Source organism: Octopus bimaculoides, chromosome 9, assembly GCF_046866305.1.
Source record: "Octopus bimaculoides isolate indiv1 chromosome 9, ASM4686630v1, whole genome shotgun sequence".
NCBI lineage: Eukaryota > Metazoa > Mollusca > Cephalopoda > Octopoda > Octopodidae > Octopus > Octopus bimaculoides.
Window position 1 is genome coordinate 66,757,579 of NC_142936.1, and position 14,158 is coordinate 66,771,736.

The 14,158-nt window shown below is 35.5% G+C and overlaps 1 protein-coding gene across 4 annotated transcripts in view; it reads right to left on the bottom strand.

Annotated features, from left to right (window-relative positions):
• Positions 1 to 14,158, bottom strand: part of LOC106875319 (uncharacterized) — a 606,879-nt gene that overhangs the window by 14,904 nt on the left and 577,817 nt on the right. For 2 of the 4 annotated variants that reach the window (XR_016243166.1, XM_089357631.1), the window contains one exon: positions 6,456 to 12,536. The exons of the other annotated variants lie outside the window; for them this stretch is intronic. Coding sequence is in view for 1 of the 2 variants with exons in the window: in XM_089357631.1 (XP_089213757.1) it covers positions 12,533 to 12,536 (4 nt within the window). In the remaining variant the exon portion in view is untranslated. Of the gene's footprint in view, positions 1 to 6,455; positions 12,537 to 14,158 lie in introns of those variants that run through there. 4 annotated transcript variants of the gene reach the window in all.

Sequence of the window (14,158 nt, forward strand, 5' to 3'; positions counted from 1 at the left end):
TATCTGTTTCAGTATATAATTTTACATTAAGAATTGTGCCAGGACAGGGACCTCCGTCGGTCAATGTCGGCTATACAATTGTGCATGCACTCTCATATATGTGCAACCTAGGCAAGATGTTTCTTTTTTAGGATGTCAGGTAGTTGCCCATACATGCAAGTTTTCCCTCTCTATGCTACTAATGCTTTTCAAAATGAAAGGCCGTGAAATTAATCTGATACAACTTGGTTCCAGTGTCTTCGCACGTATTACTCTCAAAACCCAAAGAGCTATTATATATATCACAAAGTAACAATCCCGAAGCTTATATAGTTCTACTCATGGTCTTACTATTCTACCAATGCAGCAAACTTGAAAACAAAAGGGTGGGGTGCTGGAGTGGCTGTATGTGAAGAATCTTGGTTCCCAACCATAAGGTTCCAGGTTCAATCTCACTGCCTGATACCTTGGGCAAATGTCTTCTCCTATAACCTTGGGCCGATCAAAGCCTTGTGAGTCGATCTAACGGACGGCTATTGAAAGAAGCCTGTCGTATAGCTGTGTGTGTGTGTGTGTGTGTGTGTGTGTGTGTGTGATTTTGCGTCTGTGTTTGTTGCCCATCATCGCTTGGCAATCGGTATTGGTGTATTTACATGTCCGTAACCTAGCGGTTCCGCAAAAGCGGATGTATGAATAAATACCAGGTATATAAGAAAATAATAAATACCAGGCGTATAAGAAAATAATACTGGTATCGATTCATTCCACTAATAATTCTTGCAGGCGGTGCCTCAGAATGAACGCAATCTAATGACTGAAGGAAGTAAATGATAAAAAAAAAGGGTAAACTTTAATGCGGCAAGCATGCAGCTAAAACGAAAAAAAACACTTTGTTCTGTTGCGGCGAGAATATGATTGCCACTACGACAACTTCATTTTATAATGGAATGGATCTTCAACAAACACCGTCAAGTGAACATTTGTAACAGATCAACGTGTTATTGCGTCCTACTAGAGTGTGAATGCATGAGGGACATTTTATCGTTAAGTTTCTGTGCTGTGACGAAAATTCTTTGGCAAACCAAATCATTAATAGATTAATTAACTCATTAGCTAATTGATAATAAAGAGCCAGGAAACCAGCGAAGAGTTAATTATTTGCAGACATGCTCTGCCGAATAGTAGAATATTTAAATTTAAATTTAAATAATCCAAATCATTTTTTTTTTCATTCAAAAAGGAAGGGTAGCTCTTTCCATTAAGCAATCTCCGTGCGATGCACACACTACACACACACATATATATATATATAACAAAGTTGTTTTATTCCATACGAGTAGAAATATAGGGAAAATAGGAGTTGAAAATGCACTGAGAATAGTTAAAATATCTTTTTTATTATATTCAAGGATTTAACCGGTTTCACAGTTTACACTGATTTTCAAAAGTTTGAAGTAGAAAGACGTGGCTTATATCGCAGCGGTTTTGCATCTGACTAGTGTTTGAAGCTTGCCCTATTCTTATAGGGAATTCATGGCTCACATTTGTATGTTTCGAATAAGGTTTGATTAGTTGAGGAAAGTCACGTGACTGGTCTTAGAAATTTTTATTGGTTCCCTGCTACGTCCCTGTGTTGTGGAGGCGCAATGGTCCAGTGGTTAGGGCAGCGGACTCGCGGTCATAAGATCGCGGTTTCGATTCCAAGACCGGGCGTTGTGAGTGTTTATTGAGCAAAAACACCTAAAGCTCCACGAGGCTCCGGCGGGGGATGGTGGCGAACCCTGCTGTACTCTTTCACCACAACTTTCTCTCACTTTTTCTTCCTGTTTCTGTTGTACCTGTAATTCAAAGGGCCAGCCTTGTCACACTCTGTGTCACGCTGAATATCCCCGAGAACTACGTTAAGGGTACACGTGTCTGTGGAGTGCTCAGCCACTTGCACGTTAATTTCACGAGCAGGCTGTTCCGTAGATCGGATCAACTGGAACCCTCGATGTCGTAAGCGACGGAGTGCCAACAACAACAACGTCCCTGTGTTATTATCAAGTGGCAATGTTTGGCGTCGTAAGTTAAGGTTGACACGGTTGACTGAACAAGTCAAGTGGTAGTACTAAACAATCAATGCTTTGAATGTTTTCTGTCACGTGTTTGTAGAGAGTGAACACGTGATTAAGTTTACAACCTTCTGTACATACCCGGTTACGTCCGTGCGTTAGTGCCACGTGACAGTATATTTTGTGCCTAAAATGAAGGCCGACACGGTTGAGAGAACATGTTTAGTTGCAATCAAGGCACTTCCAATTTAATCTGTCTGGTGGGAGGGTAGACAGGGGTCGTTTTTATGTGATTCAGTGGCTAAATTTTAGGTTGTTAGCTCTGTCGGTTCCTCATGTTAAGTAGCAGAATGAGTTTCGTGATTGAATAGTTATTTGTGTATGTATTTTGCTAAAGTTTAAGTCTGGGTTTGTACTTTTGCATAAAATTATTCTCTTTGTTTATATACACAGAAGCATATATGTACATATATATGTGAGTGTATGTGGATGTGTATGTGTCTGTGTTTGTGTGTATGTATCTATATAGTATCACAGTTGTGTACCTTCACGACAGTCCTCAATAGCCAGGCATAATTTACAAATGGCTATAACTAGAGATGAGATAACAGGGAAAATGTATTTATGTTTTAAGTTCAAATCCCGCCGAGGCAAACTTTACTTTCATACCTTTAGATCGATGAAATAAAGTAACTTTCAAGCACTGAAGTCGGTTGGATAGCCTAACATCATAAATTGATGGTGTTATGCCTGAATTGGAAATAATTTATTGCTCGGAAAGCCGGAATATAAAAGCATATATTAACGTTATCATTAAAATATGCATGCCTTAAGTTATATATATATATATATAACTTAAGGCACAGATATACACATATTACAGGTATGGAAATGGAAATGTGTGTGAGAGAATATATATATGCATTAAATAACAAATCGAATGATATACGACTGGTAACTTAACAGTCAAGCACGTTCACTTTCACAGTGTTCATTGGGTATTTGATTATTGAAAGAGAAAGAAGATGGAAGATACAAGGCTGTTCATTGATCACTAGAATTGTTCTGATCCATCTGCTAACGGTTATATTTAATACTTTTTTCGCTGAATTGTGTATTTGTTTCTTTTTGCATATGATTTCTATCTCGATATGCACATACCGAGAAGTAAAGTTGCGGAACAGACGTTATTTTAACGAGATACAACTTGTAATCACCTGAAGAGACACATCTACGCCGAGTAATATTCCTAACCAGTTTTTCAGTATCCCACCCGTGAGGAATCAATGCTCGATAGGTCGAAACAAGTGCAGTGATCAATAAACATTCTCGTACCTTCCATCTTCCATCTTTCTCATCAGTCATATGTATGCCTTTCTCATCAATCATATTTATACCTCTTTTACCTGTTTCAGTTATTTGACTGCGGCCATGCCGGAGCACCACCTTTTTAATCAAACAAATCGACCTGAGGACTTATTCTTTGCAAGCCTAATACTTATTCTCTCAATCTGTTTTGCAGAACCGCTAGGTTATAGGGAAATAAAGACATCAACATCGGCTGTCAAACGATGGTGGGAGGAACCACACGCACACACAAATACACACACAAATACACACACAAATGCAAACACAGACTTCTTTCAGTTTCCATCTACCAAATCCACTCACAAGGCTTTGGTCGGCTCGAGGCTATAGTAGAAGACACCCAAACTGCCACAGCTTTCTACTTCACAGCTAGCCCTGCGCCTTATTTCCATACACGCCAGCTTAATTTAATTCGTCCTTAGTCGAGAGACATCTGTTGTTATGTCCTGTTATTATTCCTACTGTATTTGTGTAACATTGTTCGTTTTTTTTTTCCGTCCTTGTTTTTGTATACATTCGCTGCTTTCTTCCAAGGAATCTAATGCTCTTAGTTTAGTTTTATCCTTGGGGCTGGCCAGATTGGAGCAATATCGAGAATAACCAGCCGAAATTGCAAGGATAATCTGGATCTCGACTGAAGAGAGAAAACTCCGAATGACCTGTCCGTGTTTTCTTTGTATCGTCTATCTGGATGTTTTGTCCCTTTCTTGTATCACCTAACTCTCTGGATGTTTGCGTTATTGTGCCATTCTTTATTATATATATATATAGCGGCGTACGCAAACCTTTTCTCTTATATATGGCATTTTTTAATATTGTGGATGACGTCAGGTAGCCATAGGCACTGAAAGTGCTTTAATTGGCATGCAAAAATGTGTATGCCAAGCTTTAAATAACTACTTACATACAGATATATGCATACATATATTTGTACATATATGTATGTACATAAGTACGTACGTATGTATGTAGGTATGTTAAGATAGTTAGATAGATAAATCGACAGGCAGACAGACAGACAGACAGACAGACAGACATAGATAGATAGATAGATAGATAGATAGATAGATAGATAGATAGATAGATAGATAGATAGACAGATAGATTAATGTGTTAAGCACAGTACATTCTAAATGAGTAGAACTGAAATCATATTAAATATTAGAAAACTTCATTATGGATTCAAGTGGATTAATGAAAAAAAGTAAACCTGTTATCGCTATAACATTGGTTTACATCCTCTTCCATTCTTCAAATTCAATTTTAGCTCTGAGGTGCAGTCGTAGACGAATACCGCAAAAGAAGAGCGAGCGGCGAAGAGGAACGGTTAGAGAGAAGGAATCGATGAATAATATACACCGGTACTGAGTTGGTAGGGAAACATAATATCTGAGAGGCCAGAAGTTCGATTAAAACTCCGAGGAATTTGAACTTAAGCTGTAGATTGCCAGAACGAACACTCTGAGGAAAATTATCGGAGATTCTAAAGCAGCCAAATTGCTATCATTTATGTACGGATATGTGCTTGCGCGCGCGAGTGTGTGTGTATGTGTGCGCGCACATGCACGTGTGTGTTGATATATATATATATATATATATATATATATATATATATATATCAATATATATATATATATATATATATATATATATATATATATATATATATATATATATATATATATATATATATATATATATATATATATATATATATATATATATACATATATATATATGTATGTATTTATATATATATATATATATATATATATATATATATATATATATATATATATATATATATATATATATATATATATATATATATATACATATATATACGTACACATACATATGTATATATACATATATGTATATTTATATATACATATACATTTGCATTGTCATTCCATTCCCATTTCTAACAAAACTGGCCGATGAACGGGAACGTGAAACTCCGAGTAACAATCTTTTGTTATATTTCTTCTGCTTTTAAATAAAGTATATATGATGTATATATATATTTATACGTATGTATTCACACACAGACACACACACACAAAATATTTATCCCTTCTGAGGGAGCTGCACCAAATGTTCGCGATCAATTACTTCACTTCGCGAGGCATATATAAACATATGTGCTCAGACATGACGACCTGTGCTCGCGCGTGTGTGCATGTTACTATGGCACCAAGATGAACACATGACAAAATCATCGAAGACATTCAACTTGAAATTTATCGATGTTAGTTGATACAATACTTTGCATAAACTTCATCTAATGCGGTGAGTTATTTCCCTTCACTCCTACTACTCATGGAGTTAGGTATTACGTAAAGAAGAGAAACAGATATTTCTCTTTTTATCGCCACATATTGAGTTAATTCTTTCTGTCTACACCGACCTTAACAAATCATTAATTTTGTTCGTCGTCATTGAAATACGTTTCTTTCGTTCTTCCGTTTTCTTTCTTTCTGTCTCCCTTTCTAGTTATCTTTCTTTCTTTCTTTCTTTCCTGTTGCTATATTTTAAGAAATGATGCGAAATACATATTGTATGTAACTTCGATCACACCTAATGGAGTATGTATAGGGACGGCATGTATATGCTAATATATATGTACATATATATATATGCATATATATGTGCGTGTACCTATCTATCTATCTATCTATCTATCTATCTATCTATCTATCTATCTATCTATATGTATTTATATATATACATATATATATATATATATATATATATATATATATAAATATATTTGCGTGTATATATGTGTGTGTATATACGTGTGTGTATATATATGTATATATATAAATATATAAGTTTTTCTGTATATACATTTATATATATACACACACACATATATATATATATATACGCACAAATATTTATATATTTATATATATATATATATATATATATATATATATATATAATATATATATATATATATATATATATATATATATATATATATATATATATATATATATATATATACACATATATATTAATATATGCACACATACACATATTTGTCTGTATATATTAACATCTACAAATTTGTGTGTATGTGTTTGTGTGTGTGTGCATGTTTATATGTCTCTATGTGTGTATCATAGCACTGGTAATGGCCGTATTACTAACTTCAACACACTTCACCGAGTTTATGATGAAATCATGTCGTGTAACCGACAGTTATGTATGTTTCAATTTAGCAAGTGTTAACAAATCATATACTGGGAATATATCAATTGATTGAACGTAACGTAAAAATCGATTATCAATTTAAATAGGGTTCTAATTTTGAAGATAATTTAATTACTGATAGATTAAGAATTAATTTGTATAATGCAGGAGTAGTCAGAATAAATGTTTGCTGAAATATTCCACACTTCTCTTTCGCAATGTGACTTTGCTATTTATGGGCGGTGATGGGTGTCGAACGCAACCAAAATTAATTTAAATGAAAGATGAGTAAGACAGAGTGGATGTAATTAACAACGTTGTTACAAATGCGGCCCCATAAACAAGTCTTCAGCAATTTGACAGAAGCTATTTATTTATATTGGTTTCAGATTTTGGCACAAGGCCAGCAATGTTGGGGAAATGGAAAGTCGGGTACATCTATTCTAGCGGTAACCTGCTGCTTATTTTATGGACCCCAAAAGGATGAAAGGTGTAACTCATCATAAGAGTGTGGTGGGGTGGCAGAAACATTAGCGCATCTAATAAAATGGGTTGGCAATGTTTGTTCCGATTCATTGTATTCTGAGTTCAAATTCCATCTAGATCATATCTGCCTTTTATGCTTGTAAGTTCAATGGAATGAAACCTCAGTCATGCTATCGATTAATGCTCTCCCCAAAATATCACTCAAGGTCGTGCCCCAGCATAGCTGGTGTCTAATGACTAAAGTAAGTAAATGACAAAGAAGGCGACGAGCAGGCGGGACCGTTACCATCACGGGCAAAATGCTTTGCAGCATTTCGTCCCTCTTTACGTTCTGAATCCGCCGAAATTTGCCGCTCACCCTTCGGAATTGATGAAATAAGTACCAGTTCCGCACTGGATTCGATGTAATCGACTAGCCCCTTCCCTCAAAATTTAAGGCCTTGTGCCTATAGTAGAAAAGATTATTAAATACCTCCAACTTCAACGCGGCGAACTGGTGGAATCGATACAGCGTTGGAAAAGACGACTTATGTTATTTTTTCCACTTTTTTATTTTCTGAGTTTAAATATCCTCAATATCAACTTTGCCGTTAATTCTCACGGGGTCGATAAAATAAAGTTCTGGTCAGCAACTACTGTTGATGCAATCAGCTAAGCCGTTCTCCACCAAAATTTGTAGCGTTGTGCCTATGTTAGAAACTATTTAGGTAAGTAAATTAGCAGAAGCGTTCAACCGTTGTTTAAAGTATGTTGAGGTATTTGTTTCAACTTTTTACGTTTTGAGTTCAAATATCGACGAGGTCAACTCTATCTTTTATCCTTCCAGAATCGATAAAGTAGAGCATAGATGAAGAACTAGGCTGGACACGATTACATCAACTACTACTATTGTATTTCTTTTTCTTTCATTTTTTTTTCTGCAACTTATATTAATTGAAAGCTGCAAGGCCGCGAGCTGGCAAAATCGTAAGCACGCCAGGCAAAATGCTCAACAACATTTCATCCGTTTTCACGTTCTGAGTTCAAATTCCACCGAGATGATCCTTTCGCGGTTGATAAAATAAGTACCAGTTGAGCACTGGAGTCAATGTAAGTGATTTATTTCCTCTCTCACACTTGCTGGCTTTGTGCCAAAATTTGAATTTCAATAGTAATTGAAAGAAGGGACTTCAATTCAGAGAAACAGTAGCGTGTCTTCCAAAATGCTTTGTGGTATTTGTTCAGCGATGAAGAAAACATTGCTTTTCATGCTCCCTATATCAGTAGAAATAGAATACCAGTCATATATTAGAGCCAATGTGACTGCCTAAATACTCTCCCGACAAATGTGCAATTCTTGCCAGTATTATGAATCATTTCTAATTGAAGTCAAGCTGCCGAAACAGACAAAACAATAGAATGCACGGTTGGATACACTGTGATATATACTTTCATCTCTCCATACGATGTCTGACGTTCTGGTCATTTAGTCTTTTATCTTTTATCTTTTATCTTTTACTTGTTCCACTCATTAGACTGCGGCCATGCTGAAACATCGCCTTCAAGAAATTTTAGCCAAATGTCGAATGAATGACTCCAGTACTTATCTTTTTAAAACTTGGTATTTATTTTATTAGTCCCTTTTGCCGAATTACTATATTACGGGGACGTAAACAGACCAACGCCGGTTTTCAAGCAGTATTAGGTGTGGTGGGTGACAAACACAGACATGGAGACACAAACACATATACACATTTATATGACGGGCTTCTTTTAGTTTCCGTCAACTAAATCCACTCACAGGGCTTTGGTCGGCCTGAGGCTATAAAAGAAGACACCTATTCAAGGTGCGACGCAGTGGGACTGAACCTGGAACCATGTGGTTTGGAAGCAAGCTTCTTATCACACACCTGCACCTGATGTTTATAAAATAAATACCAGTAATATATAGTGACTCTTTTCTAACTAGAAATTCGTATGGTGTTTAACCTAAGATGAAAAGAATCACTGACTGATGGAAGTAACTGGTTTATTACAGGAAGCAATTTAATTTAAAAGTTGTTAGAAAGGAATAAATCAGGGGAAATGGTGAAAGGCGGGGGTGAAATCACCGAATCAGATCAATCGAAATGTGATATTTTTGTTGTGACATTCTATCCATAATTGGTAATAAGAAAATCTGATATGATGTAGATGTTGTGGTTGTTGGTGTTGATGTTGTTGTTGTTGTTGCAAACGTTGTTTATTGTGTAGTATTTGCCGATGTCGGCGATGTTGTTACTCTGTTATTATTGATGTTTGTTGCTATTGTTGTTGCTGCGATTGTATTTGCTACCGTTGTTGTTGTTGTTGTTGTTACTACAGCTATCGGTGTGGCATTATTGTTGTTGCTGCTGCTGCTGTCGTTGTCATTGTTGTTGTTGTTGGTGGTGTTGCTGCTCTTTTTTGTTGCTTCTGTTGTTATTTTAGTTGTTAATATTGTTGTTACTGTTATTTTATTTTGTTGTTGTTTTTGTTGTTGTTGACCACCTCAATTTAGCTTTCATTCAGTTGAGCTTAGAGCAGCGGCGTTCCAGGCTTGAATATTCCGTTTTTATACAAACTTTCGTATATCTGAGACCTTACCCAACGTGTCTTTCGTGTTGGAAAAAGAAATATGTAAATTTCATAGACTTTGGCAGCTATTCCTAGCTGGTCGTGCGGCTACATAAAAGGCTTCCTCACCAGCTCATATAAATTATTATATACAACGTGTCCTACCCTGACGAAATTTGGCAGCTATTTCTAGCATGCCGAGCGACCTTATGACGGTTCAGCAGTTGGCTGCAAATACATTTTGGTACGAAGTATTTTTAAAAGATTAATAAATAATTAATATGTTATATGTTATACAACGATACTAATGTTTGACTTACGACATTATCGCTACTGATACAACATCATATCTACTACTTTAATATCATAAAAATTCTTGTTTATGCAAATAATAATTCTATAAAACATAACTATGAAAGAGTTAAGCCGTTTTCTTTGAAATTCATTTGAAAGGAGTAAAGATACGCAAGGCGATAGAGCAAGTAATTCATTTTAATATATTGAACCATATCGGAATAAATCTATAAATTATTTGGCTTAGTAAAATGAAGCACTTAACCAAATCAGTGTTTAAAAAGCATTATTCTTGCAAAGTAATCCAGCAATTTCCTTGCAGCTATCTTTATTTACTTACACACGTTTTTAGGGGTTATATGTCTGTGGGCCGATCCAACGCATCAATTATAATAAACAGGGGTATGTGAAGACTGTGCTGCAGCAAAGGGGTTTTTGTGCTGCCTTTAACTTTTATCTTTTACTTGTTTCAGTCATTACACTGCGGACATGCTGGGGCACACCCTTGAAGAAATTTTTAGTCGAATGAACCGTCCCCAGTAATTATGTTTTACAAAGCTTGATACTTTGATCTCTTCTGCCGAATCGCTAAGTTACGGGGACGCAAACACATCAACATCGGTTGTCAGGTGGTGGAAGGGACAAGCACACATACACACACACACACACACACACACACACACACACACACACACACACACACACGCACACACGCACACACGCACACACGCACACACACGCATACACACAACGGTCTTCTTTCAGATTCCGGCTATCAAATCCACTCACAGGGATTTGGTTAGCTCTAGGCTATAGCAGAAACCCATGCTTAAAGTGTCACGCAGTGGGCCTGAAACCAGAACCATGTGGTTGGGAAACAAGCTTCTTTCCACACAGTCACGTCTGCGCTTGTTGTAGATAAAAGATTAAAAAAAAGAAACTAAATGTCATTATATGAATCTGGACTCGCGAAATTGTCTACTTGTTTGTTTGCTTGTAATCTTCCATAGCTTATCGTTCTGCTCAAGGGCGTAAAATTCCAGTTGTAACTAAGGTAACATATCTACGGGGAGTAAATAAAAAAATTATGAGAAGATCTTGAAAATACGTATCTTAGATATATAGTGCTACGTTTTTGCAACGATTATTTTTCAAGTTGCTGGGTTTTCATTTTGTATGTGATTTTATTAGACATAACTTGTATATTCTTACTTTCGTTATAATGAACTGTCACTTCTGTTGGTATTAACAAATATATAACTAAATACTAAATATATATATATAAATACTAAAGAAATATACAAACGCACACATGCATACATACAACCATACACAGAGAAAAAAATCAGTTATCTCTGTGTTATTTCCCCTGTAACCAAGGATGCAAGTTGCTACCTAGTCAATAATGCTGTAATTGATTTTATCCCACTGGAATGTAATTTCTTAGAAATTTCTTTAGTCTGTCGATGTTTCCAGTCAATATAATTCTCTGTGATAAGAGAACTCCATCTAGAATTTTCTGATACAACTATTTGAACAGTAGCAGGAAATAAACTTTATATCACATTGCCCCACCCATACCTCACACTTGTCTTCACAAATATTTAAATATATTACAAAATGGCTCACTGTGAATAAGATTATTGATATTATATTTGAAATTGATTTAATATTTGGAAAAGAAGAAACACAGATAACACACAACCTCAAACACGCACGCATAAACACACACACACACACACACGATAATATTGATCTCTTTTGATAAGACACAAAGAGAGAGAAGAGTTTCTCGAATTTTATGGCAAAGTGTTAACGTGAAGTTCATGCCTTTTCCAGTGACATTAGCAACGTAAAGAAATTGCATTAAGCGTCTATAGAAACGCAACTGTGTCGTTGATTTGTGTTACCGGAAGCAAAAAGTTACATTTCCGTTATTCGCCAAGTCAAATAAAAATTTATGCCTAATTTTAGCACAAAGGAAACAATTTTAGGGTAGTCGTTCAGTCAATTACATCAAGCCAAGTACCAAACTAGTACTTATTTTATCGATCCTCGAAGGATAAAAACCAAAGTCGATGTTATTTCAACTCTGCGTAAAGAGAAGGAAGAAATTCCGATGTGTATTTCGTCCAAATCAAAAACGCTTCTGCCAAGTCACCGTCTTCAAATTAACAAGTAATATCAAACTTTATGACTAACATATTAGTATTATTATTTGAGGGTGACAGAATAGTCAGAATGTAAAGAACCGGAACGAAATTGTCTTGCATTATTTGTTCCGACTATTTGACAACCGAGTTTACTTTCCACCGATGTGAACTTTGCTTTACGTTTCCACAGATTCGAGAAAATATAGTCTCAATAAGGCACTTGGGTCGATGTAATTATAACTGCTGCTCTGCAGCTTAAATTATAAGCAGAGTTGACAGAATCATTAGAGCATCGAAGAAAATGCCTTGCAGTTTTTTATTTTGCCTCTGTTCGTTTGAATTCAAATTCTACTGTGATCTCTTTTTTAACTTTCATATTTCCCTTATCGACAGGTCCATATAAGATTCTGTTGTCAAAATTTATCTGCAATAAAGTAGATAAACTTCTACAATACACAGAATATTTGAACATTTTTCAAATATATATTCCTAATAAATTTAGGAATATATATTATATATATATATATTAATATATATTCCTAATAAATTTAATACATTCCCAATATATTCTAATTAGAAACTTTTACTGGATATTTTAAACATGAAGTGGCTACGGCGGTCCATCTGAGTTAAATAGCAGTCAAATGGATCCATAGCTAAAAAATCTTGGAGAAGCTGCAGATTGAAATTATCAATTAAGTACTAAGTTTGATGTAAACTATTAATCAATTTCTATAAGCATTGTGCCTATGTTAGAAACAACACAACAACAAAGGTCATTGCTGTAATGGCATTTTAACGGCCGAGTCGGTAAGCACTGAATAAATATGCGTGCCGGTATTTCACCCAGCACTTTCAATTCAAATCCACCAACATTAAATGCTAGTTAAACACTAAGCTCGATTTAATCGATTTCAACCTCGCCTAAATCCTTAGTCACGTGCCTAGATCAGAAAATATTGTTTTTCATGATTAATCGCAGGTCAGCCATGTTTGAGCAGACTTTTTCATCAGAAGCATCCCAGCTGTGACATTTCTATGTTTTTTTACATCTACGAAAACATTATTTAATGTAACTTTTATTAGGACGATTGGACGAAATTTAATTGCATTTCCAAGACAATCAAGCAACTGGGAAAAGTTTCCTAGTTTGCTAATATGTACAAAACAGGACATCATTTACGCTAGATATCTGCGCTGATGAAATTAAGTCACATTGAGATAAATTTGTATGTTTTCTAATATAATTCTCTTTACTTGTATATCTTTGAGATACTATTGGCACTTGATGCAAAATATTGTGCCTCTACTACCTGCAACATTTTAGAGTATATTAACTTGGGATGTTAAGCATTGTTCAGACAGAAAGGTATGTTTTGGTCATTGTAAAGATATAAAGTTAAGACACAGATACGGTGGAACGCGCGCACACACACACACACACACACAAACAAACAAACGCATACACACACACACACACAAACACACACACACAAGGTTTCTGCTACTTCCAACAATACATCACAACACTTTGAATGTATCTACATGGAATTTCCGAAATCCAGAGCTAATCTGTCTTATTGACCTATATCAGTAATGGTGTTTGTAAGTAAAACTTCGAGTGATATAACTAAAATCTGCAAAGTATCCAAAACTTTCGTTTTAGTACTTGTGTTAGTCAACAAATTGAATTGCAACATCCAATAACTGGATGGTCAACGAGACTAGTATAAGAGTACAAAGAAACTAGAGGCATGGTATAAAAGTTTGTAACAGAATTAACTGTGCTAATGACAATGCTATTAAATGTGGCAGCGATTAAACTGAGTGACTCAGTTATGAACAACTCAGCAGTAGCTTGTGCATAACTTCTGTGCAATATCGATTATATGACTTCTGTGGATTTGAGATAAGAGTAGAAATCGCCTGGCTATGGTGCTAAGCAGTGGAATCGAACTCTGATTCTTAATAACACCGATATGCTTGCAAACTATACTGCTGTGTACAACAATTCAGCGCTGAGATCTGTGTGCACTCAATTGATCT